The 25,969-nt window shown below is 49.6% G+C and overlaps 1 protein-coding gene across 2 annotated transcripts in view; it reads left to right on the plus strand.

The window, feature by feature from the left end:
- The first annotated feature begins 721 nt into the window (after nt 1-721).
- Nucleotides 722-25,969, plus strand: part of RASSF2 (Ras association domain family member 2) — a 39,801-nt gene continuing 14,553 nt past the window's right edge. The window contains exons 1-4 of one of the 2 annotated variants that reach the window (XM_037811367.1): nt 722-774; nt 1,822-1,895; nt 21,270-21,360; nt 23,408-23,483. In XM_037811367.1, the coding sequence (XP_037667295.1) occupies nt 21,302-21,360; nt 23,408-23,483 (135 nt within the window). In that variant the 5' untranslated portion in view covers nt 722-774; nt 1,822-1,895; nt 21,270-21,301. The remainder of the gene's footprint in view (nt 775-1,821; nt 1,896-21,269; nt 21,361-23,407; nt 23,484-25,969) is intronic. The other variant, XM_037811368.1, reaches the window with a different exon arrangement.

Below are 25,969 nucleotides of genomic sequence, written 5' to 3' on the forward strand. Positions count from 1 at the left end.
GGGTTTGGCCACCCATTAACCCTTATGCCCCCATTCCCCATTCTCTGGCGTGGGGACAGACTCTGCAGGGCAGGAGGTGTTTGTGTGTGTGTGTGTGTGTGTGTGTGTGTGTGTGTGCGTGCGTGTGTGCGTGTGCAGAATTCTGGTAAGAGGCTAGGGTTCTCAGAAGTTTCCCGGGTGCTGAGAGCCTCCAGGGGCCCCAGTTCAGAGAAGAGGGGGAGGTGAGAGGTGAACAAAGAAACTTGGCCTCTTTCACATTGCTGTCACGTCTGCTAACCCGCGAAGTCGCGGGGACCGGCTTAGCCCCGGTCTCCTGCCCAGTTCAAACCCTTCTTGGAATAAGCTGGAGTGTTAGAAAAAAAATTCCACATCCTCTGGCCTGGGAATCCGGGACGCTCGAGGTGGGCTCCGCGGGGCAGCGTGACTGTTCTCTGGGAGTGGCTGTCACGGCGCTGGGTGAGCCGAGGGGCTTGGGACAAGATTCTATGCCTCCCCGAGAGGGTCGCGGTGAACCCGGTGAGGTGAGCCAGCCCATCCTCCCCACCCCGCACTCCTATCCACCCCCCGCCCGAGTCCAGAACTGGAGACAGCGGCCCGAGCCCCGGGCTGGGAAGGGGACACACAGCCACCGCATTGTCTGGGAGGGAGGGGAGAGGCTCCGCCCCCAGAGGGGAGGGAGGGCGCGAGAGGAGGGGAGGAAGAAAGGCGAGAGAGGAGGGGCGGGGGAGAGATGGAGAGCGAGAGAAAGAGGAGGCGAGAGGACGGCCAGCCCGGGTAGGGGGCAAATAAAGGCGATGGCGGCGGGGGTGAGGGGGGGCGCCGGACCCCCAATCGCGCGGCCGCTGTCTGTTCAGCTCGGCTGGATTTGAGCCGGGTAGCCCATCTCTGACCGAGGAGCCGGCCGGAGCAGCCTGTCCTCGCCCCCAGATCGCGTCGCCCCCCACATCCCAACTCTACGGTCCCCGCTGCGCGCCCGAAATGCAGCCGGCCCAGGGCGCAGGCAAGGCGCGGGGCGCCGGGCGCTGGGCGCGAGGCACCCAAGAGGGCGGGTGCAAGATGCGGGGGCCAGGGCGGTTCCCCCCACCCCAACGAAAGTTTTCCCACGGTGGCCCTGTCCCGTCTGGGCCAGCCCCTCAGTCCTCGCGCGCCTCTGGTCTCCTCCGCAGCCACGCGGGCTTCCCCGGCGTGCGGACGCCCCCAGGGGCCGCGTGTGTGGAACCCCAGCCCGCCCGCCTTCCGGGCGCGGAAAGTTGCAGCTTCCAGCTCGTTCTCCTTCCCCGACCCTTGGGGGGAGACGTCTCCATCCTCATCCTCAGGGTCCCCGGACTCCCGGGCGAGGTGGGGCGGGGCGGCAGGTGCAGGATGGGCGGGCTCCGACAGCCCCGGGGAGCGCGGGGTTTCCAGCCCGCCCGCGCGGCGCTCAGAGGCGGGGTCCAGCCCCGGGCGCGGGTAGGCGGCCGGCCCACGCCCCCTCTGTCCTCAGGAGGGCGCTGAGGGAGGGGGTGGCCTTCGTTCTCCGGGCGCTTCCCCTTTGCCGTCTCTGGGCCCGCGTCCGGAGCGGTGCCTGAGGTCGCTGGGGACTTCAGGCTTTGCGTCCTCTCCTCTCTGGCGCCCGGAGAGAGGCAGGTGCCTTGGCGGCCCCCGGGCACTTCCGCTTGCGTTTTGAGCACCCAGTTTGCACTCAGCTCCGAGACCGGGAGAAGCCCCGGGGACAGCGGCGAGGCTGGGTGGCCTGACAGGCCCAGGGTCCCGTTCTACGTCTGCGACGCCGTGGGGAGCCGAGCGGGAGGTTTCTCAACGCAGCGATGGGCTTTATTGCAGGCGTCTGGAGTCCGGGCCCCTGAACGAGTGCTCCTTGCGGGCAGAGGCTGCGTCTACGCCGGGCCAGGATTACAGTGAGTTCCTTACATGAGATGAATGAATGTATGAACGAATGAACTGACAAATAACAGTTTGTCCTGGAACGAGACTTGGGTGTGCGCCACAGTTGATCTTAGTGAAACGGAAGGACAGAATTAGAAACCATGGTTCTTTAGCATAGCCGGGATACAGAGCCAGGACATTCTTTGGGAGCATCAGGATGAGGAATCTGAGACTGGATTTATTATTTTACTTATTAACCCTCATTTACTTTCTGGGACTTTTTCTGCAGGTGGAATGGAAAATTTAAGAAACATCCCATGGCTAAGATATATTGGGTTGAGGACAGTTAATTTTTTTTAACTGGTCACCAAAGGCAGTGTTACAGGAACTAAGTGTGGGCGTTGCCTGGGTGTTGCCCATTGGGGATTAGAAATCCTGGAGTGGGGGGCATGGGTGTGGGCAGCAGCTGCCTTTCCTCCTCTGGCCAGGTCAGCCTGATGCCTGGCTGTCCAGGAGCCTTGGAAAGCAGGTGTGGAAGAGGGTCTGAAGAGAGAGCTGAGCTCCTAGAGGAGGGGTAGTTTGGGAAGGAGGGATGGTTCTTGCCCTAGGAGAAGGAGATGAAGACATAGCGTGTAGCCTGCCCTGGCTCCTGGAAGTGCACCTGGTACAGTTCAGGGTTCCCTGTGCTGGGGAGGATGGAAGGTGTGTCCCACTTCTGCAGCAGATGGGAGAGGGGAGGTGGAGTATTGGGGTGGGGAGTACAGGATAATCTTTGGGTGCTGGAAATCTGGTTAAAATGATGAGGGGCAGTTTTGAGGAGCTGGGTTGAGAAAAGGGCCGGGGATCTGAGCCCCCCAGTTGTGCTTCCTCCAGGGAAACAAGGGAACACCCAGCTACCACACCTGCACCTGCTGCATGTGTAGCTAGCACCATCCCCTCCTCCTGAGGGTGGTCCCAGTCTGCCCTGGAGCTCTACAGTCCATCTCTCTGCAGCTCTGCATGGCTTCTGTTTCGGGGTCCTGGCTCTCTCTCCAGTTTGTGTCATCTTAGGAGTCAGTCAATCAAGGTAGATGACCCCATACCTTGTTTTCAGTCCGTCAGCCCCCCTCACCACTGTGAAATGCTGTGGCCTACTGGGGAAGTCTCAGTTGCCCACTGGTTTTGGTCTGTGTTCTGCGAGTGAGCTGTTTAGGGATGGCCAGTGAGTTGGCTGGAGAGGTACCCAGGACTGGGCATCCTGGCCCCTTTCTGCCCCAAGGGGTTGGACTGCGGGGCTTGCCGGAAAGTGTTCTGTCACCAAAGGGTGAAAGAACCTGATTACTGCTTTCAGGCCTCTTTAGGAGGCTTTGGCAGGAAGTGTCCTCACTGACTGGGAGGTGGGGCATGGAGGCAGGGCCAGGCAGCCAGAGCCCCGTGGAGAGGCTGGGAGACAGATGGGGAATCCCAGAAGCAGTTCTCAGAGAAATTGGGCAGGGTTCAGCAGTGAGCTTGAGATGAAACAAGATGTCCAATCTCTTGTCTTCAACCTTAGCTGCCAAGAGCTGCTACAGCTGAGTTTTTAAAACTAGGGCAGCGTCCCCTCCTGCCACCTCCCCAACCCTCCCACCACTCTTCTCAACACAGTCCGGTTATTTACTCCAGTGTCCTATTTAAACACCCTCCTGCTTTCCCATAAGAATTTTAAATAAGTACTTAGGTAGGGTTAGCTCCCACAGGCTCATGATTGCTGGTTTCATTTTTTTGGGTTCCCATGGAGGATGTGGCTGTGGAGGAGGGGGTAGGGATGGGGGCAAGAAGTACAGGGGAAGTGGGGCTTGGTAGACAGGGACATCCTCCAGCCTGGGCTGGCTGGGCAGCCAGTGAGTGGGTAATTTTTGATCATCCCTGGGATAGCAGACTTTGCAGCCTGTAATCACAGCTTGATACAGCTGTTTGGGAATGACAGTTTGGGGCTGCGGAACTCCTGTCCCAGGCAGCCGGTGCTGAACCAGAGACAGGGAACTCTCACAGTGAGAGGGGTCTAGGAAGGGCCTTTGGCTTATTCCTGTGGGATAGGCAAAATGACTCGGATGGGCTTTTCCTATTCCTTTTATTGATAATTATTGCCAAAAAGATACCTTGTGCTTTGGATGGACATGCTGACCCAAAGTGATTTGGCAAAAGTAAGTTGACTTCACCACCATGGTGCTTTACCCATGGTTTACATATCATTGGCACAGAGCTATTTGTTTAATTAACTGGTCATTTCTATAAGTGTCATGAAAAGAGTATTGGATTTGGAGTGAAAAGGGTATTGGATTTGGAATTTGCATTGCATTCGACCATTTCTAGTTTCGTGATATTGAACAATGCCAGCATCCTGCCTGTGTCCCTGGGGCCTGGACCAATGACTAAGGTGAGTTGGTGGATAAGTACCCCAGCTCCCTCACCTCTCTGTTGGGATACTTTGGGGCATGTTCGATGCTATCTCGGTGTTCCTTAGCACGACCAAGTCCTGATTACTCACAGTAATAATTTGCAACCTCCATTGGCTGCCTTTCTGCCTTTCCTTCCCTGTCTCACATCTCCACTTCCCTACCAGTGTTTCTACTTGCGCTTATGGGGGAAGCCAAACTAAGACAGGCAAGTCATTTAAACTCACAGAGCCTCAGTTTCCCCAGCCATAAGATGGACACTGTAAAGATCAAAAGAGCGATTATGTGTGCCGGGGGGTGGGGGTAACTGGCACCCAGCAAACACTTGGGAAAGCATTGACTAGCTCATGGAATGACACAGCAGGGGGATATGATAGATTTGGGATTGTGTGTTATGGTGGGACATGGAGAATTATAACACTTTGGACATAGAGGCTATATTCAGGTTACAACTGAGGAAACTGAGGTCACCTGCTTGCCGTTTTCACACCTAGATTGTGGCCAGCAGTGTGCTAGTGAATGTTTAACATCTGGCTCTCTGGGGTGTGGGGGAAGGATCCCTGCTTTGTAGTTCTGTCTGATTTCCAAGGTGTAAATATTCTCACGATGGCTGATTTCACTGGTTTCACAGATTGTAGTGACGCCACTAAACCCAGGGTTGGGGTGAGATGGGCATTGTCAGCCCCTGAGAATCAGAAGGAGCAGCTCCAGCACACCTCTGGCCATGACTGAGCCAAGAGGTGCCCCCAGCGATCTCAATTTCCAATTTTGGGTGGGGAACAGGGGAGGATAAGAATTGTACCATTCGTCCCAGTCTGGGGTGTGTTTAGACCCTGCTTGGAACTGGCTGAATCACTGTGGGCGAGACACTTCTAGGGCTCATTCAAATGATTATCAAAATGTTGGTGCTGTGAATCTTTCTAATCTTTCTGGGCCTCAGTTTCCCCATCAACAAGGCAAAGGATTAAATGATTGCACAGGCCCCTTCTACCTCTAACCTGCTTGTTCTTTTTAGAAAGAGTCCCTTGTGTTCTCCTGGTCACACACAGGGCAAAACTTTCAACAAAAGGAAACCTTTCATGTTTCCACACTTCGGGTGCCCACCATGGGGCATTGGGCTGTCCTAGACTTTTCCAATACAACCCTTCTGCTGGCACAAGGGAATTCATTAGACATTAACTCAGTAGATTTCTGCTTTTTTAAAAAAATTTTTTTTTAAATTCTGATAGCAAATATACAACACAAATATCCCTTTAAACCATTTTCATGTGTACAATTCAGTGATATCAATTACATTCACAATATTAGGCTGCCATCACCATTATCTATTTCCAAAACTTTTTTGTCACTCCAAACAGAAACTCTGTACCCATTAAGCAATAACGCCCCATTTCTCACCACCCCACACCCCAGTCCCTGGTAACTTGTCATCCGCTTTCTATCTCTGAATTTTCTTGTTCTAGGTATTTCATATAAGTTAAATCATACATGCTTGTCCTTTTGGGTCTGGCTTATCTCACTCAACATGATGTCTTCAGATTCTGCCTTCTTTGTGTACTGAAGTTCACCCCATGGCACAGCGTGGTGTGTCCCCAGAGGAGGTCCTGCAGGTAGGGGGGTGGAGGGGCTAGATTCTTCTAGAAAGGACAGTCCCTGCCTTCTTGCACCCCTGTTCAATGTCATAGACACCTAAGTGGAATCCAAGAAGAGTCTGTGTGCAGGAAGGACATTTATATGCAGGTGTGATTTTGCTCTCCATGCTCTATTGAAAACCCTCCTGACGGAACCCCTGACTCAGCAATTTCCCCTTAGGAATTATTATCCTAAGGATGTAATTGGACAAGTGTAGGAAAATATGTGTATGGGCTGTTCCTTGCAGCACTATTTATAATAACAACAACAAAACAGAGGCAGTCTAAATGCTCACTGGCTAGTTCCACTTGGCTTCAAAAAAATGAGGATATAGATGTGTACGTATTACCATGAAAAAATATGGTAAATTTCTAAAAATCAGATTACCAAGCAGAGTGCTATTTTGTAAAATTTATTTATCCATTTACATTTGCATCAGGAAGGATGTGTGGCAAATGTTAATGGTGATTGTCTCTGGGTAATAAAATTTCAGCATATTTTGATCTTTATCATTTTGCTTATCTAGATTTTTAAATAAAACAAATATAAATGTTTGCTTACATGTGTAATAAAGAAGGAAAGAAAAGAGAAAACTCTGGGGGAGAGTTGAGGTATTTGGCCTCTGGTGGTTTCATTTAAGGTGCAAGGCCCTGGCTGTCTTCCCTGCTGCGGTCACCTGGGGTGGCTGTTGGGTGTACCTGCAAATCACCTGGCTGGACAGAGACAGGTGGCTGGGAGTGGAGGAGGGCAGACCCCCTGGCCTCCGAGGTCAGCAGAATTGTGGCCATCAGGGCCTTGGACCCCAGGCCCCCCACTGCTGCGACATCCCATCCCAGGCTTTTGGGCATGTGGGGGTAGGGAGGGGGTGGGCTTGTTATCTGCCGGCCTCTGACCTAACAGCTGCCCTCCAGTGAGTGAGTCCAAACCGGGTGGGTGCTGGGTTGTTGAGCGCTCTCCTTGAAGAGGTGGGAGAGCCTCGGCCTTCCTATCCAAGCATCCTCTGACTTGTGGTTGAGCGGCTCGGCCCCGCCTGCCCTGTGTATGGCTGTTGAATGCTTTGTCCACAGGCCAACTCGGCCTGGCCTGGGGTGCAGGGAGGACTTTCAGGGACAGGGAGCCCGAGGCCCAAGTATTCGGGAGATGGGCGGTACCCTCAGACAGCCTCAGACAGCCTCAAAAGGTTGTGCCCTCTTCCTGAAGCTCCCTAATGGAAGGGGTTGACTGCATGGGTGTCTGGGGCAAGAAGTGCTGGCAGGGATGTGAAGGGCCAGTCGAGGCCCAGGTGCAGTGGGAGTGGGCGGCAGGGGAGGGGCCGTGAGCACTTCAGGTCGCGTCGGACGGGAAAGGAGGTCGTGAAGTTGTGGGACCCAGAACCAGGAAATCAGGTCACCTGGCTTGTTCCAGGGGTCACGGGAACTGGTCAGCGGCTCTTCTCTGGGACACCTTGTTCCACGACAAATGCTTCACAAGTCCCTTGTCAAGTTGAAGAGCTCGTGAAGGGCCTGCCCAGTTCTCCAGTGAGTTGATGAGAAGCCATCGATCTGGGAGAGACAGACATGCCCACTGGGAAGTCTGTTTGCCTGCCTCTGCCTCAGCTTTCCGTCTGTCGTTTTAATTCCAGGTGGATGGGACGCCTAAAGAACATTTTACAGAATCTTTGAATGTCCTTGAGAAGAAGTTCTGTTTTTCAAGGTATTGGTTTTCCTTTAAGATTAGTCAGTTGGTAGCAGGACAGACACAGAGGAGAGTGTGAAGTAGTTGTAGAAAACTTTCAGCCTCCTGAGAAAGTTCTGGAAACCCCACAAGTGGTGTCTATCCTGGCACTGCGAAGGGTCGGAGATCTGCTGCGTGAGGGTGAGTGTCCTACACACATTGCTGGGTGTGTTAATGATTAAACAAGGACGGGTGTAAGATGCCACAGAGGAGAGCTCAGTACACCCTGATCCTTCCTTTGCTCTCCCCTTCTCACAGCTTCTCAAGGCCAGGTACCCACTCACCAAGGCCCCTGGTAGTAAGTGGAGGAAATCCCAAGACATCTGCAAACAAAACTTAGGCTCTCAATCTATAGCACCAAAAAAGGAAGAACTGCCAGTGTTCCCTTTAGGAAGGGGATGTGAGATCACAGATGAGTCTGAGTGGCCTGTGACTTGGAAACCACCCCGTAAACAGGAAGTGTGGCTATCAAAGAAACCACCTGAGGTTGTAGGAAATGGGCAACTGGTGGCAGCCCCTCCTTACCTGCCCCTCCTTACCTGCCCGGGTGGGTCAGCACGTCTCTGAAGATACCAGTCCACAGATGGGCAAGTGGGAGCAAGATGAGGGGTGCAGGCCTAGGACCCTCCGGGGCAGGGGTGGCCTGGGTGGGGAGTGCTACTGAAATCCCATAATTATGGGACCAGAGGAAAACTTAATTGGTCTTGGTCATTACCTTTCCCAGGTAGGACCTTAAAACCACCCTATAAAATAGCCGTCGGTTTGGAGAAATGTAGGTCAGGGAACGTTTTGCCTTATTTGCTTTATTGGGGCCAGTGTTGTCTCCACCAACTTCCCACTCTCCCCTGGGTCAACCCAGTCACAGGGAATTTCTCACCGGGTTGCATTTTAGCCCATGAGGGGGATGTCTTGGCACAGACCCTCTGATTGAAGGTGATGGGTGTGCTCCTTCAGGGAGGCCGACGTGACTGGGCCCCTTCCTGGGGGTCTGTAGATGTTGGAGGGTTTCTCTGTGCCAGAGTCTAAATGTCTACATTCTGCACACACACACACAGACACACACATGAACACCCAAGCCTGTTCATTTATGCACACACACACACTCAGGCATACACACCTCTATATATTCACTCACACATACTCACACACGTTCACACCTACACATTCACTTCATGCTCACACACACTCATACACACTCTCTCACACCCAAAACTATACCTTTACACACACATGCACATACACATATGCTCACATACACTCTCACACTACACAGCTTTTTCTGCCCACAGTGTCTGCTTCCTTGATATGCTCTGTCTGGCTCCAGCCCCCTGATTCTCTGATAAGACGCTAAGGGCCTTTGAATTTCCTTCTAAACATCCATCCAAAAGGTCGAACGCTTGTGGGAAGGTGGCGGGACTTTCCTATAAACGCGCAGCCGGCTCTCCCGGGCCTGCGAGGTGCCTGGATGAGCCCGGGGATGGCGTTTCCGTCCCTCACCTGGCCTCTGGCCCTGAGAGTAGAAGGCAGGGCTTTCGGGCAGGAATCCTGGGACAGCTTCCTCAAATCTTTCCCGGTCGCATTCAGGAATTCCGACCGACGTGTGGAAAGGCCTGAGCAGGAAGGGCCGGATCCGGCTCCAGCTGGCAGTGGAGAGAGCAGGAACTTTGCACACTGACCTCCTTGGGGGAATCCCAGGTCGGCCCCCTGCCGACTCTCGGTTCCTCGGCTCCTGGGTGGGCCTGGAGGGGCTGCCATCCCAGGAGGGGCCTTGTACCTGCCATTTGTCAGACGCCAAGTGGTCTGTGGGGCCTGTGAGGGGTAATTTTTTCTTTTGACGGAGGGTGAGACGTGGCTGAAGTCAGTGACTCTTTGGTATTGCAGGTGCCCACATCAGTGGATGGGGACCTGTGTGAGCGGGGAGGGTCTCCACCCCCAGACTCCTGCAGGGTGTGCTTTTCTGAAAAATTGTCTCCTGGGCCAGTCACCCTTTTCTCCCTTCCCCAGGATGCCTGGCTCAGCCTGGCCCACAGAGTAGAGGGAGCCCTGCTGTGGGCTGGTCACGGAAACCGACCTGTCCCTGTCTGGCCCTGTATGGGGTCCCTCATAGCCAGCTCTTAGCCAGGGTCCTGGGCTTCATGTCAGGATCCCTGTGGCTAAGCTGTATGACCTGGAACAAGTCACCTAACCGCTCTGACCTTCTGTTTCCTCATCTAAAATGGTCAAAATAAAGCCTTCCCTGTGGAGTTTTTCAAGAAACAAGATAAAGCTTGCTACTGGCAGCATCAACATCACCTGGGAGCTCCTTAGAAGTACAAATTCTCAGACCTGGTCCCAGGATTACTGTGTTCAGAAATTGGGGGATGGGGCCCAGGAATCTGTATCTTACAAGCCCTCCAGGGGATTCTGCTCTAGAGTATGGTCAGGTCGGGTCAGTTGACTTTTTTTGCTGAAAGTTCTGTCTTCCCCTTCACCTTAAGAGAAGCCATAGTAAATAGAGGTTAGGAGCTTCTGTTTTGCAGCCTGAGAGTCCTGGGTTTGCTCTTTCCTGGCTGTGTGTACTTAGCTTCTTTGTGCCTCAACTGTTTCATCTGCAAAATGAGGATGATAGGTTGCTTTCTTTCTTCATGAGGTTGTTGAGTCAAAGCAGGTAGGTAGTGAGCACATGGTAAGCTCCTGTTTAGGGTGGCTGTCTATTGTTCACAGTCGTCGTTTTGTTATTAGCACCAAAGGCTCCCTGAGCTTTCCTCATTTGGGTGGGTAGCAGATGTCTGCTATGACTACTTGTTTACTAGTTATCTTGAGCCCAGCTGAGCCTTTGTATTCCATCCTCCAGATAAGTGCTGTCATCCTCAGGCAGGGCAAGCTAATCTCCTCCTAAATACCTTCCTCCCTCTTCCCTGATGCTTAAAATTCTTTTTTGGGTGGTGGTGAGGGGATGAGGCTTTTATTAAGAGTCAGAGGTAAAGCTGGGAATGTGGAGTGAGAGCACTCAGGACACCTGGCTGTCATCCCCCGGAGATGGCGTTTGTGCTGTTGCCAGTCCAGAGCACAGTGACGGGGAGTCACGCCAGGAACTGGGTGGATCGCCAGGGATCTGGGCCCTCGGGCTGGGAGAAGGAGACCCAGGAGGGCAGTTGGGGAAGGGAGCATCAGTGGGGTGAACCCATCCGGAGAGGAAGCAGGCCTGGCCAGTAAATGGGCCTTTGTCGAATAACGCCCGAAGGCAGAAGGCAAAGTGTGTCCTGCTTCCTTCAAGCGGGTCCTGAAATTTGTTCTGTGCCCAGGACAGGTCCAGGTTTGGGAACAACGACCTGGAATCTCTTCTAATCTTTAGAACTTGGCAGGGCTCCAGCCTGCAGCTCAAGTCTCCTTCCTCGTGCGGTGAAAGAGGGCTGGGGTTTCCTGTTTGCCATCGGCACATCCTCCTGCTCCGATACCAGGGTGGCTCAGCACTGTCTTCTCTGCAGCTTGGCAGTAAAGCAGATTCCCCCAAGAGACCTGGCCAAGTCAGCCTTTAACACTATAGTATGAAGCGCCGTGTCAGATGACTTTGTTCTCCCACCCAGGGGATCCAGATTGTCCTCAGATGGAGGGGCAGGGCTCAGAGAAGAGGTGGGGACGGTCCCTGAAAGGGGAAGCTGGGGGCCTCCAGTGAGCATTTCCCTTGCATCAGGTCTGGGGCTGTGGCTGGTTTCCTGCCTTCTGTGGCATGGGGCCCTGGTTTGCTACAAGTGGCCCTTTGCATCAGCTCTGTGCCTGCATGTGCTGGCTCTCCGGGATGCTCTCCACTGTCCCCTTCCTTTAGTGAAATTTAATAATGGGGAGGGGGCACTAAATACCCACTCAGTTTGCTTTTAGGAAATTCCTTTCCTTCCATTCTTGAGAGGCTGCTTTGAGATGCTTTTGGTGGTGTCCTCAGTGTACACAGCTCTAGCCTCACCGGATTCATGGTGGTTCTCAGCCTTGGCTGAGCACTGCCATGACCTGGGGAAGCTTTAAATGACCCCACAGAGGGTCTGATGTGATTGGTTTGGGTTGCAGCCTGGGCATCAGAACTGTAAAACCCTCCCTTCCTCTGCCTGCCACTGCCCTGGAAGATTCTAGTGGTCGTGAGACGCCATGTGGCTCGAGGCCAACGGTTCCTCTTGCTCCTTTGGTTTAAGTTGAGGCCTTGCCAAGTGCACGACCCTCTCACCGGTGAGCTCTGCGGGCTTTGCTGAGGTGGGAATTCTTCATGGAAAGCCTTCCCCAACTCGAGCCTTTCTCCTCCCTTCTCCCAGCAATACTTTCTGAGAACCTGGGACTGCCTGGGTCCAATAAGTCGGCTGTACCCTCAACCTCACCCCCTTCCCACGCTATGAGCTGAGATGAGGATAGGGCAGGACCTGGCTCCAGGAAGACAGTTGAAGGAACAAAACAGAAACCCCTAGGGGCTGCTTCATCTTGCCCTGGACTTGCCTACCAGGGTTGCCCCCTTTTCTATTCTGGGTTTGCCCCTCTCCATCTGGAGATGTTGCAGTTGGTAAATGAGCTGAGGGACGCTGTGTGTGTAGGCTTCAAGGGAAACCATGGAGGGATGTGCCGGCATCCTAGGGATGCTCTGAGACCAGATTAACCGAGGGGTGATCTCCAGGCTTCCCGACAGCAGGGAGCGAGGACACTGGAGCTTGGAGGAACCAAGAGCTAAGGGCAGAGGGGATTCCACTCACTTTAGAGAAAACTTGGGATGTGTTTTGCCATCTCTGTGAGCTTCGTGAGGACTCTGGGTTTGTTCTCCTTGCAGGAAGCTGAGCCTCAGAGTTTCAAGGGCTTGGACAGCCCCTCATTCATTCTTTGGGGAGGCCTCGTGTGGGAGGCTGGAAACACCTGTGAGTGGAGGGGTCTGTGAAAAGGAAGAGGAAAGGATCCTTTGTGCAACAGCTACAGGATTTTGACCGGTTGAGAGGTTGGGCAAGTCTGTCCCCCAACAGCTTGCACAGCGCCAGGAGATGCAGTGTGGGCAGCTGTTTCCTCCAAGCATGGGGGTGGGTGGTAGAAGGTTGACAGAATCAGAGGTTGCTTCATGCCCCACCAAGGGGGCAGGTGTAGTTGGCACCACACTGCTGGTGCCCACCTTTATCCCTTGATCCACCTTGTGTTACAAGAGTTGATGACTGAGGGGTCTTAACTCCTTCCTTCTCAAAACTGCTCCTGCAGGGAAATAGTTGGGAAGGTCACCTCCTCCTGCCAGGTGGTGACTGACGGACACAGGGGTGCACAAGCCTGTTCTGCCTGCCTCCAGGGGGACAATTCTGGGGTCCATTCACACCCCAGAGCCCTCCGCGGGATCAGGCAGAGGCTAGATTTCAGCTGCACCCATGTCCCTCCCTAGCTCCTTCCCCTCTGCTAGCCTGCTTTCTTCACTCTCCTTACAGGTTTCTCCTGAGAGAGTTCCCTCGAAAAATCATGTGCCCGAGAGTCCTCATCTCAGGCTCTGCCCCTGGGAACCTTCTAGCTTTCTTTAATTCTGGTTGTTGAACGCACTCCCTCCCTTGAAGAGGCAATGATGAGAAGGGGAGTAGTTGCAGGAGAGGGGCAGTCTCGGAGCTGGGGGCCCAGAGAGAGGAAGCCCTGGGTCCAGGAGGGGAGATGATTTCTGTGTTTTAAGTGACATAACAAAGGGCAGGCTGAAGTGTGAGGGCCTGTCCCGACACTGCTCAGGGGGACTGGGATGGTTTGTGGGGAGAGGTAAGTTTAGGATCAGAGTCCAAGGAGCGTTTCAGTTGGCTTGGGTCTGGGAAGGGACATGGACACACAGAGCGTGAAATACAGGCCCAGAAAGTTTTCTGTGGCTCGGGTGCCATCATACTCAATGGCCTAGGAACTTTCCCTTTGTGAAGGTGTTCCCTTGGCTCTTAGGAAGGTCTTACCCCACACTGTCTTTGAAGCAGGCCAGCTAGGGACATAATAGGTTCCACTGACAAACTGGAGGACATGGGGCATTCTGTCAAAGCGTGAAGCCTGCCCAAATGGGTCTCTAACATGTTTGGGGCCTGGAGGCTTATGTCCTGACTTGGCAAGACCGATGATATTTATTTACTTCTCCAAACATTTTAGCAGATAGGCTTGTAGTTAGTAGGCAGTCAATATACAGTTTATTTTTAAAAGTGGTTTTCTAAAGAGAAGTAGTACTGATTTAGAATACTTCAGGGGTAAACAGCCATGTTCAAGAAGGGAGTTTTAGGGAGTTCAGTGGGTTTAAGTGTTTTTTAGACTTTCAAAACACAGCTCCATGTTTAAAATTTTTTGTAAAATCTGCCCTTTCTTTATCCTCTCTCTCCCCCAGTTCTCCTTTCTCTCAGTGCTAAACTATGAGCCATTTCCAATGTCTGAGAGTAGCTGTACAAATATTAGAAATCTCTTTCATGAACCAGAACAAATGTATGACACTATAACTAGAAGTTAATAATAGAGGGGCATATCTGAAAATATATATACCTATTGCAAACTATGTACTGCAGTTATTAATATTTCAACATTCTTTCATAAACAGTAACAAACGTACTATACCAATAATACGAGTCAACAATGGAGGGGGCTGGTTAGGGATATGGGAGGCTTTGAGTTTCCTTTTTTATTTTTTCTTTATTTCTTCTCTGGAGTAATGAAAATGTTCTAAAAATTGAAGAAAAATTAATTGTGGTGATGGATGCACAGCTGTATGATGGTATCAGGGGCAATTGATTGTATACTTCAGATCTTTGGATAGTTGTATGGTATCTGAACAATCACAGTTAAAAAAAAAATGGATATGAGCCATTTCAATTCTGTCTGAGATGCTGGCTGAGTGGGAAACCCCTCCTTCCTCCCTGCCTTTCTTTTCTTTCCACAAAGAGATGATGACGCTCAGCCTGTATTCCCAAGGCATTGTGGGAGGTGATTCTTGTAAATACTTCTCATTAGGCATTCTGGAGTCCAGGAGGGCTCCATAAATTCCAAGTAATAACAGGGAAGGCAGAAGAGTTGCAACCAGCCAGTTGAGCAAGTCCCTCTCTCCAAGGCCGCAGATATTGGCAGGCAACCCGGGAGGAAGCTTCCAATTGAATTCACATTCCAGCCCCATAAACCGTCTTCCTCTGACTCTTCCTTGTGAGGGTAACAATACGCTGTTGAAGGAATATCACACTTCACTCTAAATTTCCGGCCCTTTGTTAGCTCTGCTGCTGTGTTTGCCTTACAGTAGTATATGTAAATTTTAGCTCCCCCCCCCCCCCAGCTGGCTGGAGGTAGCCAGTAATTTGTGGTGACGGTTGAAACATTTGTGAAGACAGATGCAGATGTTGTCCTTGAGGCAGACGTTTGGGGAGTTGGGTCCTAGAATCGGTTTCCTATAATTTCAATTCAAGAATGTGATAGGCTATGTAAGTATTTTCCCAACATTCCTTCCCTGAGAAATGTAAAAGGAAGAAAAAAGGTGGGGAGAAGTCAGACTGGAGATAAAGATTGGGCAACATCAGCATATAAGTCAGTTTCATAGCCATGGCCTTGGAAAGATCACCCAATCGGTAGAGAGTTTAACTAAGCCCTGGGGAATTCCCACATTTGGGGCCATCAAATTACTTGATTTGTATCAATCCAGTAATTGCAAAATAGTAATAAGGGGCATTGACTATCTTTTTATAGGTTTATTAAGTATTTGTATTTATTTCTCTGTGAACTATCTGTTCATATCGTTTGCCAAGTTTTCTATTGGGTATAGGACTTTTTCTTATTGATTTTTATAAGCACTTTATATATTAAGGACATAGCCTTTTACCATATATATTGTAAAATAACTTTTCTCCAACTTGTCACTTGCCTTTTGACTTTGTATAAAGTAAATTTTATTTCTAACCAGAAGTTTAGAATTTTCACATATTGGGATTTTTTTTTTTTTTTTTTTTTTTAATTATAGCTCTGGTCTGGGTCTTACATGGGAAGGATTTTTCTACTTTAAGATTATACATATTCTGAATTTCCTTCCAGCACTGTATTTTTTTCTGTTTAAAGTTTTAATTCATCTGTAATTTCTTTTGGTGAAGGACTAAGGTGGAGATTTAGTTTCCCATCTTCCCCTTTCCGAACTCCAGCCGCTTCTCCATTGACAAAACCTGCCAGTTTCCAACAACATTTTTTAAAAGAATTAATCTATCTTTCCCCTGAATTTAGAAATTCTGCCTATATTCTATATTCCCAAATATATTTGGGTCTATTTCTGTATGCTAGATTATTTCATTGATCTGTGTATTTTTCCTTTGGTACTAAATAGTTTTAATAACAGTAGAGAAGACAAATTTTCTAATTGGTATTAGTAAGATTTTGGTAACAAAAGGGAATTCTCTTGAGAGCAGGACAGATTGCTTTCAGGTGCAAAACAAAATTGCCAAATTATAGGCCATAATGGAAGCAGTGAACAAAAGAGAAGGTTCTGCAGAAAATTCCATCAGTGAATTAATCTGGAGAATTCTGAGGAAAATAAGGAGATAGGTTATGAGACGTGGAGAATAGCTGTAGGGATGGATGGATGGGTGGATGGATGGAGGGGATGGATGGATGGGTGGATGGATGGATGGATGGATGGGTGGATGTGTGGGTGGATGGATGGATGGATGTGTGGGTGGATAGAGGGGATGGATGGATGTGTGGGTAGATGGATGGATATGTGGGTGGATGGAGGGGATGATGGATGGATATGTGGGTGGATGGAGGGGATGATGGATGGATGGGTGGGTGGATGGATGGATGGATGGATGTGTGGGTGGATGGAGGGGATGGATGGATGTGTGGGTGGATGGATGGATGGATGTGTGGGTGGATGGAGGGGATGGATGGATGGATGGATGGGTGGTAGAGAGATGGAGCGGATGGAGAGACTGCAGAACAAAAAAGCATGGAAGGAAGAGAGGCAATAATAAAAGAAAGACAGAATGACATTTCCCGTAACTGAAGAACAATCTGCGTGTTCAGGGGAAGAAGGCCTGCTGATGGTCAGGCACCCTCAGTCTGGTTTCTGCTCTAAACAGGCCATGGAATTGGCTCTGGCCAAAGTCCCCCATGACCTTCCTGGGGTTTGAATCAGAGGATGCTCCCATTAGCTCCTTCCTGAGGCCCCTGTTCTTTTGGCTTCTAGGGTATAATACAGTTTTTCTGGTTTTCCTTATTCTTCCTCTGCCCATCCCTGGCCTGCTGTGTTCATCGGAGCCCTGCCCCTGGCCCGCCCCTTTAACCTCTCCTCCTCTCCCCTGTGCTCTCCTCCATGCTCCTAACCTCACTCCCCTCTGCACGTGCTGCCTCTCTCCTGGGCTGCAGACCACACCTGCTCTGGTTGTCTGCACTGCAGGGTTCCTCGGGCCCCCAAAGGCTCAGCTTGCCCAGGCAGCCCTCCTCCCCTCCCCCCATCCCTTCCCTGCCCCTCACCTCATGACGTGGCCATAGCCGCCATCCGCAGCATCGCCACAGCCTGGCACCATCCGGACTCTGCCTTTGACCCCGTGTGTAATCTAGCAATCTGCCAGTTTCCAAAAATTTTAACAGACGCATCGTGACCTCTTTAAACTCCTTTGGCTCTGTGCCTCCATCCCTGTCACCCCTTTCCCTGGTTGAGGCTTCTCAACTGGTCTCCCCTGTGTCGTCTTCCCCAGTCCATTCTCCACAGAGCAGGGCATAGGCGGAAAGATCTTTCTAAATTCAAATCAGATCATACCCTGCCCCACTTAAATCCCATGGGAATAGTTTCCTGTGGCTGCTCTAACAACTCACCACAAACTTGGTAGCATTGTGAACGTAATCATCAGCACTGAATCATCTGTGTGAATGTGGTTAAAAGGGGGAAATTTTAGGTTGTATGTATGTTACTAGAATAGAAATTTTTAGAAAAACATGGGACTGTGCAACACAGTGAACCCTATCGTAAACAATGAACTATAGTTAATGGTACAATTATAAAATGTGTTTTCATGAATTGTAACAAACCTACCACACTAATGCAAGATGTCAATAATAGGGTGGTCCATGGGAACTCCATATTTTATGTATGATTTTTCTGTAAAGCTACAACTTCTCTAATTAAAAAAAAAATAATTAAACACATACAAATTTATTATCTCATAGTTCTGGAGGCCAGAAGTCTGAAATCAGTTTCAGTGGGGCCAAAACCAAAGTGTTGGCAGAGCCACTCCATCCGATACTCTGGGGGAAAAGAATCCAGACCTTGGGAGAGAACCCATTTCCTCGCCTTTCCCAGCTCCTGGAGCTGCATTCCTTACATTCTTGGCTGACAGGCCCCTTCCTCCATCTTCAAACTAGCCACTGGGATGGGGCCCTTTCCTTGCATCCCCCTAACCTCTTCTGCCTCCCTCTTCCACCTTTTTTTTTGTGTGTGTGGAAAGACAAGCTTTATTTCAAAGCATCCTGAAAACAGCAGCCAGAGGGACCTCACCTGCAGACTGATGGAAGAGAGCAGACATGTCTCTTGGTCATTCTCAGTCGGGAGTCTCACCAGTTCCTACCGATGGCCCAACACTCCCTCAGTTTCCTCTTCAGGTTGAAACTAAAAAGCTAGGCTTGTTTCAGGTTGAAACTAAAAAGCTAGGCTTGGAGGCATGGTAATGGCTTTGTTGTTCAAACATTGCTGCTCCCATTTCAGGAAAAAGGACATTACTGAGTGTGCCAGTTTGGATATATTATGTCTCCCAGAAAAAGCCATGTTCTTTAATGCAATCTTGTGGGGGCAGATATATTTAGTCTTGACTAGGTTGGAACCTTTGGATTAGGTTGTTCCCATGGAGATGTGACCCACCCAACTGTAGGTGGTAACTCTGATTGAATTATTTCCCTGGAGGTGTGGCCCCGCCCATTCAGTGTGGGTCTATAAGAGCTCAGACAGAAGGAGCTCAGTGCTGCAGCTGAGAGAGACATTTTGGAGACAGCCATTGAAAGCAGACTTTTGCTGATGCTTTCAAGATGCTAGCTCAGAGTTTGCTCTGGAGAAGCTAAGAGAGGACAAAACACCCCAAGAGCAACATTTTGAAGAATGCGTAGGAGTTGAGAGAGGAGCTGGACCACAACCTAGGATGAGCAGATACCAGCCACATGCCTTCCCAGCTAACAGAGGTTTTCCGGATGCCATTAGCCTTCCTTCAGTGAAGGTATACATGTGTCGATACCTTAATTTGGACATTTTCATGGCCTTCAGACTAAATTTGTAACAAATAAACCCCCTTTATAAAAACCAATCCATTTCTACTGTTTTGCATAACAGCAGCATTAGCAAACTGGAACACTGAGGAATCTGCTAAATTATTAAAATAAATATTTGCATTGAGGCAACAGTTAATTTAGTAGCTTTCTACAGAATTTCACAGTTTTTAAAAGAGTCACAGGTTTCATTCATGTTTTAAGAGGTTGCATTGGTTCAGACCCTGTCTCCACTTCATAGAATATGAATTATATTCAATTACACCTCGAAGCAGCCTACTGGAAGATTATTCCATCGTTTTTGAAGCCCTCAGGCTGGCATCTGCTATGGTAGACAAATAAATGAGCTTTCTGTGTAACACGTGCTAGTGCTGGGTGCACTTGTTCGCCTGGTCCTTGTTCTGATACCCTGTGATACGGTGGGTCAGCTGGTCATTCCCCTCCAGGAGCCACCGATAGTCTCTTGATTGACATGTCAGTTTGGTAGAAAGGCCAGGGACGCCCCTGGGAGCTCAGTCAGAACCCAGCCTCAGGCATTGTGGACCGTGCACATCTTGCCTGGAGCCAACAAGCCTCCCTCTTCCACTTTTAAGGACCCTTGGGACTATAGTGGGCCCAGCTGGATAATCCAGGATAATTTCCCCACCTTGAGGTCTGTAACCATATCATGTCTGCAGTCTCTGGGTTCACACACCTTGGTCGGGGGTCATTAATGCTACCCACCCTTGGCCACTCCCTGCTGCCTCCATGAGCCGCTGAAGGGTAGAGCAGGCACTTCAGCTCTCTGAGCCTCCGAGGCCCTGGCCTCCCCTGGGTTGAGTCTCGATATCTCCTGCCATCTTGGTTTCTGCTCAGACTCGAGGAATGGTGAAGGCCAGCACCTCAGGTGGGTGGGCAGTGGGCACCTTCCTCTGTGTCTGAGGGCCCCCATCCCCTGTGATCCCCTGGAGCCCCTGGCAGTGGGTTGGGGGCTGAAAGGGCTTCTGCTTGCTCAGAGCATGGCTCCATCCACTGCAGGTGACCTCCTCATGCTTGCCTGTGGCTCCCACTGCCTTCCTTGGATCACCTACATTTTAACCCTATTGCTTCAGGTACATGTATTATGTAAGTATCAAAAGTCCAGAAAAGTATAGTTAAGGAGAAGGAAAAATAAAACATCACTAGTACCATAAACAATTGAACTCAATTTAGTGATATGCATGTTGAAGTATTTAGGGGAAAGTGACATGTCCATTATTAACTTTGAAAATGCATCAAAAGGTAAGGTGGATGGATGCATGGGTAGAGGGAGGTGTAGACGGAAGATATGTGATGAAGTTAAGTATTGTTTACGTAAAATAAGTTAAATGTTAAGGGTAGAATCCAGGTGGGGGGGTAGATACTGTTCACTGTCATGTATTTTTAGCTTTATGTTTGAAAATTCTCATAATAAAATGTTTGAAAAAATCATTGGCAGTTCCAATGTCCAGAAAGAGTCAGCCTTTTGTTCATTTGTATACAGATAGACATATATCAGAGGTTCTCAGTGGGGGTGATTTTGCCCCCAGGGGACATTTAGTAATGTCTGAAGACATTTTTGATTGTCACAACTGGGGTGGTGGGTAGTGGGTAGAGGCCAGGGATGCTGCTAAACATCCTACAATGCACAAGACAGGCCCACAACCAAGAATTATCCAGTCTAAACTGTCAGTAGTGCCGAGGTTGAGAAACCTTGGCATATACATACATATGTGTTTGAATAAATGTATACATAATATGTATATAGACATATATTTGAATACATGCATATATACATATATTCAAATAAATGTATATATACTATGTATGTATAATATGTAATTATGTATATATACAAATATTTTAAATTTACATATGTTTTAAACAAAATCAGGCTCATTTTTTTTTTATGGTTTTGTGAACTGCATTTTATAACGTATTGCTATTTTTCCGGGGAGGTAAGTTGCCTTTCTCCTTGTTGTATTTTAATGGGTGATCATAGACACATATGCTTATTTATTGCACTCACCCTGTGTGGGCATTTGTCGGAGGTTTGCCAGTCTTCAGTACAGCTCCATGGAGTCTGAGCCTGTCCTGTCACATGCTTGTGTCTATTCTGTGCTATGACGGTCCCCTCAGGGAGGAGACTCATCCGTTGTCTCCAGTTGTAATATTGGTTGTAACCAACGTGGGGGCCAATGTTCTCCAAGGCAGTTCTCTTTCCTTGGCTGTCCGCTCTCAGAGCCTGTGGCGAGCAGGGGCAGCAGTGAGCGGTTTGGCATCTTTCTGGTCCCGGGGCAGCATGAGGCAGCCCAAGCTGGGCATCCAGAGGGGCTGGAGACCCTGTTGTCCAATTTTTGCCCCCTCCCCCAAGTTCTGCCAAGTTCCTGAGGACATGTCCTTACTTTTACCTCTGTCTTCTCCTTTCATATACAGGCATCTCCTTCTGATGAAAAGACCAAGGAAGAATGGACTATAGTGACCAAACTTCCCTAGTCCCGTGCGGACAAGATAAATACATTTCCAAGTAAGATTTTTGCTCCAGCGATGTGTCCCCGGGGACCAGCCCTGGCTTGGGCACACTGCAGGGGGCTGTGTAAGCCCCTGACGGATGTGCCTTCTCTGTGCATCAGACACCGGGCTTTTGTGGGTGAGGAGTTCAGGCGAGTAAAAGCATCAGCAAGGCTTACAGATAAAATCATGCCCCAGAGCCTGGCTATGGAGGGTGTAGTAAGGGAAACTGGGGGGCCTTGAAAGAGGTGGTGTCCTGGAGGGCTTCCTGGTGGAGGAGGTGGCTGGCTGCTCGCTCTCCTGTCTGTGGTGTCCATCCAGGTGTCTGGCTGGGGAGGTGTGTCCCTGTGCTGTTGTGGTTCTGACTAAAATGGGCCCAATTGCCTTGGAACAGCAGGGGACTGTTTTATCACTTCATATGCACTAAAACCTTTTGAACTCAGACTTTTTGCGAATGTAACAAGGGCTAAGCCCAAATGGACTTTTTAAAATTATAAACTTGATATATTTTTAGGTCCAGCCCAGGGATTGCACAGGCTGGATGTTCTCTATGCTAAATAAATGTTTAATTTATCTGAGAGTCGTTTTAAGACTGTTGGACCCCGTTGATCATACACAGACACATCGTTGTACGAGGCCTAGATCATCCTTATCTCCTTACTGAAGGATTTCCCCAGGGACTTCTACCGGCCGGTAATTTTAAATCCTAGTTTCAGATTTGTGCACTCAAAAGTACCAAAGAGCTTTTGTTTTACGTCATTTGGAATCACATTTTTCAGTAATCCATTTCAATTTGCATAGAATTTCCCCAACTTATCTAGGTTTGTCAGGAGCTTTTTTGGAATTTCCAGCTGGTTTAACCTCTGGTTTAACCCCAAATCTTTCCATCAAATAGTTGGGTTTAGAGGAACTGAATTCTGCATGTCTTGCCTGAGAACAGGCAAAACACAGGGTACCCTCCACAGGCCCCTTTTCCCTCCCAGCCCCTAAGTTTCCAGAAGGTCATGGGGTGCAATGACATGTACTTTTAGATAAAACTTGATTAAAGCATGCTTAGATTTGTAAAATGCCCTCCCTCACCAAGCCTGGTAGAGCTGTGCTCCCAGACGGGACACCTCAAAATCAGCAGTTGGCAGCTGAGGAGTGTCTGACAGAGAGCAGGTGTCGGGGGGAGTCTGGAAGGTTTAAAAATTTTGTTTTACAAACTGAGCCCACCTGCGTAATCAGCACCTAGATCAAGAATGGGATATTGCCTGGCCCAGAAGTCCGTTACACCCACTGCTAGACACTGAATCTGAACTTCACAGAAATGGAATCATGCAATATGTGCTCTTTTGCATCTGGCGTCTTTCACCAGCGTATCGTCTGAGAGATTCCTCTGTGTTCTGTGTCATCGTAGCTCATTCATATTTTCATCACTGTGTAATACTTTATTGCAGAGCTCCATGTCCCTCCCATTAGTCATCCTTTCCACTCTTGATGGGAGCTTGTGAGTTTTAAACACGTGATAAGGCCGTCGGGTAACAGCGTGAGTTAGCACGGTACAGACCTGGCCTTCTAATCTGAAAAGCCTGCACGTTTCTGAGTCGTGTAAAGGCCTGGAGGGATTGTCCTCTCCTAATTCACAGCAGACCTGAGGGAGGTCAGGCCTTGGGGAGGCGGAGAAACCCTGAGTGGGGGCTTTACTGTGCTACTGTGCGTTTGTCTCTGTGCCTGTGACTCGTTAACACCTGCTTCTTCCACTCGGGCTCGGGGAGCATCGTCGGGGCGGTCAGCCTTTGTCAGCCGAGGAGGCCTGCCTCGGTTCTCTGAAGTTGCTCCTGGAGTTGCTCCTTAGGCTCAGTCAGTTCTAGGATGGTGTTTACTCTTGACCCTGGTCCTGGGGGACAGTGGTGATGGGGCAGTGATGGCAGAACTGTGTGTGTGTGTGTGTGTACACGTGTCAGCAAGCACCCAAAGTGGGGTGACTGAAGGGCGAGTGGGAGGTAAGAAAAAGAGGCAACAACTGCTTTCTGAGGGGTGTCAGCTGAGAATGTTATGTCTCTTGTATTTTCTCCCGTAAGGAATGAACTTCTCCTACACCTGAAGACCTACAACTTGTACTACGAAGGCCAGAATTTGCAGCTCCGGCACCGAGAGGTAAGGAGTCTCCAGGCCAGGCAGTCTGTGCGGCTCCTTCCCTGGAGGACCAGCCTGGTCTCTCTCTTCATGGGTTCCGGGTCTGAGGTCCCAGGCGGTCCCTGCTCCTCCTGCCATAGCGAGTGGCCTCTCATTTAGGATGTTAGAGGGAGTCCCTGGGGTTCTGTGGAAGGGGACCTCAGGCCTAGTGTTGTCTGAAAAGGATGTGTGTCACAGCCCAAGAGGGCTTTTGTAGCCAAAGGACTGAAGAAAGCATCAGACATGTTCTGGGACATGAGCTTTTATTATGGGGCTTACCTATAGGGTGGGGAAGTCGAGGCACATTGCCCTGAAATCAGGAGCTTCTCTGAATGGATTCAGGAGCTGCTCTGAATGGCGGCCAGTTCAGAGCACAACAGGGAAATAGTCCGCATTTTGAGGGGCTGAATAAGCTGGTTATAAGGGCTCAACATTCTAATGGGTATGAGAGCATAAGACGGAGTGGGGTCATGCAATGTAGCGAGGGGTTGACTGTAATCAACAGGAAGGAGGGGAGGATTATAGAGATAACAGTATCTCAGTGAGTCTCAGGGAGGAGGTAGTTTTGAGTATAGATTACAGTTAGCATCTGATATTACAAGGAGAATAGGTCCTAGGTCAAGCAAACTTCTGTGTGCAGTTTTCAAGACACTTCGGGGCCAGGGGCCCCCAAAATGTGCTTTTCTATTCCTAAGACATCCTATGGATGTGTGGCTGGCCTGGCACCAGCCTCAGATGGGGGATTCTCCAAAGGGAAGCTGTCATGAAATAACCCTTTCAGATGGCTCTCAAGCAGTTCTCCTCTTATTGGGCAAGTCTGGAACCTTATCTGCTCCTCTGTGCTTAGACATCTGGGCTCAAGTCCTGTCACTGCAGTGACTTGGGCAACTCACATAAGCTCTAGGTAGTAACTCCAGTTTCTTCCCAGGGTGCCTTCTTTGGAATGCTTTTTGTGATCATCTGTCTTTCCCCAGCCCCCACCCTGGATCTGAGCTTTCTCATCCTGTATCCATTTCTGTAGAGCCTGTTATTAGATACATGGCGAGATATAAAGGAGCCTGGTAGAGTAATTTATACTCAAGTGTGCTTGACTGATAAGAAGGTATGGTAATACTCTTCTAAGCAAGTTTTCAGGTTATCAAGCCCTGACAGTTTAACCCATATCAAATGGTGGAATTTCACCTACTAAGATAGGCTAGTTGGGGGTAGTATGTGGGATGCAGTGGCCTTATCTGTGTTCCTCAAACTATACCATTTAGGTAAAGACCAACTTTGGTTAAATTCTGCCCTACAATTAAGTAATATAAAGGTGCCAGCTTTGACCAGCTGGAAGGCCACATCAACTGCTGTGTGTAAATCATGACTTTCTCTCCAAGATCCCATAGTTGTTGACTCCTCTCCTGCCTTCTTTCTTGTCCCCTCCCTCTCAGGATGACCTTGGGACTCGGGTTGCTAATTGGACAGGTGTCATCTTCACCCAGGGGCTTGTCCTGAAGACATGGTCGTGGCCCAGTTCTCACACCTGTGGGCCCTGCCCATAAAACATGGGCTTGGAAAGGGGGTTCTGTGGCTGCGGAAAGGAGCCCTGATCTTTTTAGACACTGTCCTCAGAGCGTCCACTAATTGGTGGCTGGGCCATTAGCAAGATTGTGATCTTTAAACAGCTCTCCTGGGGTGTGTCCTGTAGAACAAGTCCTCAGAATACCCACTGATGAAAGGATTTCTTGATTATAAATGAGATCCATTTATTTGGGCTAGAACCTGAAAATGCCCTTAGAAAGGTTTCGTGTTTAACTTATCAGTCAACAACCTTGAGAATAAATTTGGAATTCTTACAGGGTTTTTTTCACCTCTTGGAGAGTTGTAATACAGCACATTAGCTTATTATAGGCTCTGGGAAGTCCTGCTGTTAAGAAATCTGATTAACAATATTTAACACCACCTCTCCCACTTCATTATCACTCCACAACTTTTTTAGGCTAACACTAGATCTGCTAGGGTATTCTGCAGAATAAGTTTGGGGAAACAGTGCTTTAAATCTGCCTTCAACCAGCGGGTCTGATGGCTAAACATGTGATAAAGACACATCACTTCCCCTGGTGGAGGAGGGGAAAGTAGCTAATTCAAGAATTCAGTTCTTGCTTCCATTAGCAAGTCTAGTCTTGCTTATTCGAAAAAGATGTGCTCTGCTTTCTTTAATGTCATTAGTATTAAAAAAAAAATTGCATAATCTGCATAAGTATATTTGAATTTCATTGCAGCTTTTGTGCTGAGCTGTGAGGTGGGCCTTGGCAGGGTCTCAGGGATGTGTTTACAGTAGAGCATGTCTCAAAGCTGGGGTGTGGACTAGGTAACGGCCTGCACCCCTTGAATGTCACTGGGGCATGCCGAGCTGGGGTTCATGGAGGAAGCCATCCGTTAATGCCCATCCGCTGTGCCGGCTTCGGCAGGGTTTTTCTGTACTCACG

Source organism: Choloepus didactylus, chromosome 19 (assembly GCF_015220235.1).
Source record: "Choloepus didactylus isolate mChoDid1 chromosome 19, mChoDid1.pri, whole genome shotgun sequence".
Classification (NCBI taxonomy): domain Eukaryota; kingdom Metazoa; phylum Chordata; class Mammalia; order Pilosa; family Megalonychidae; genus Choloepus; species Choloepus didactylus.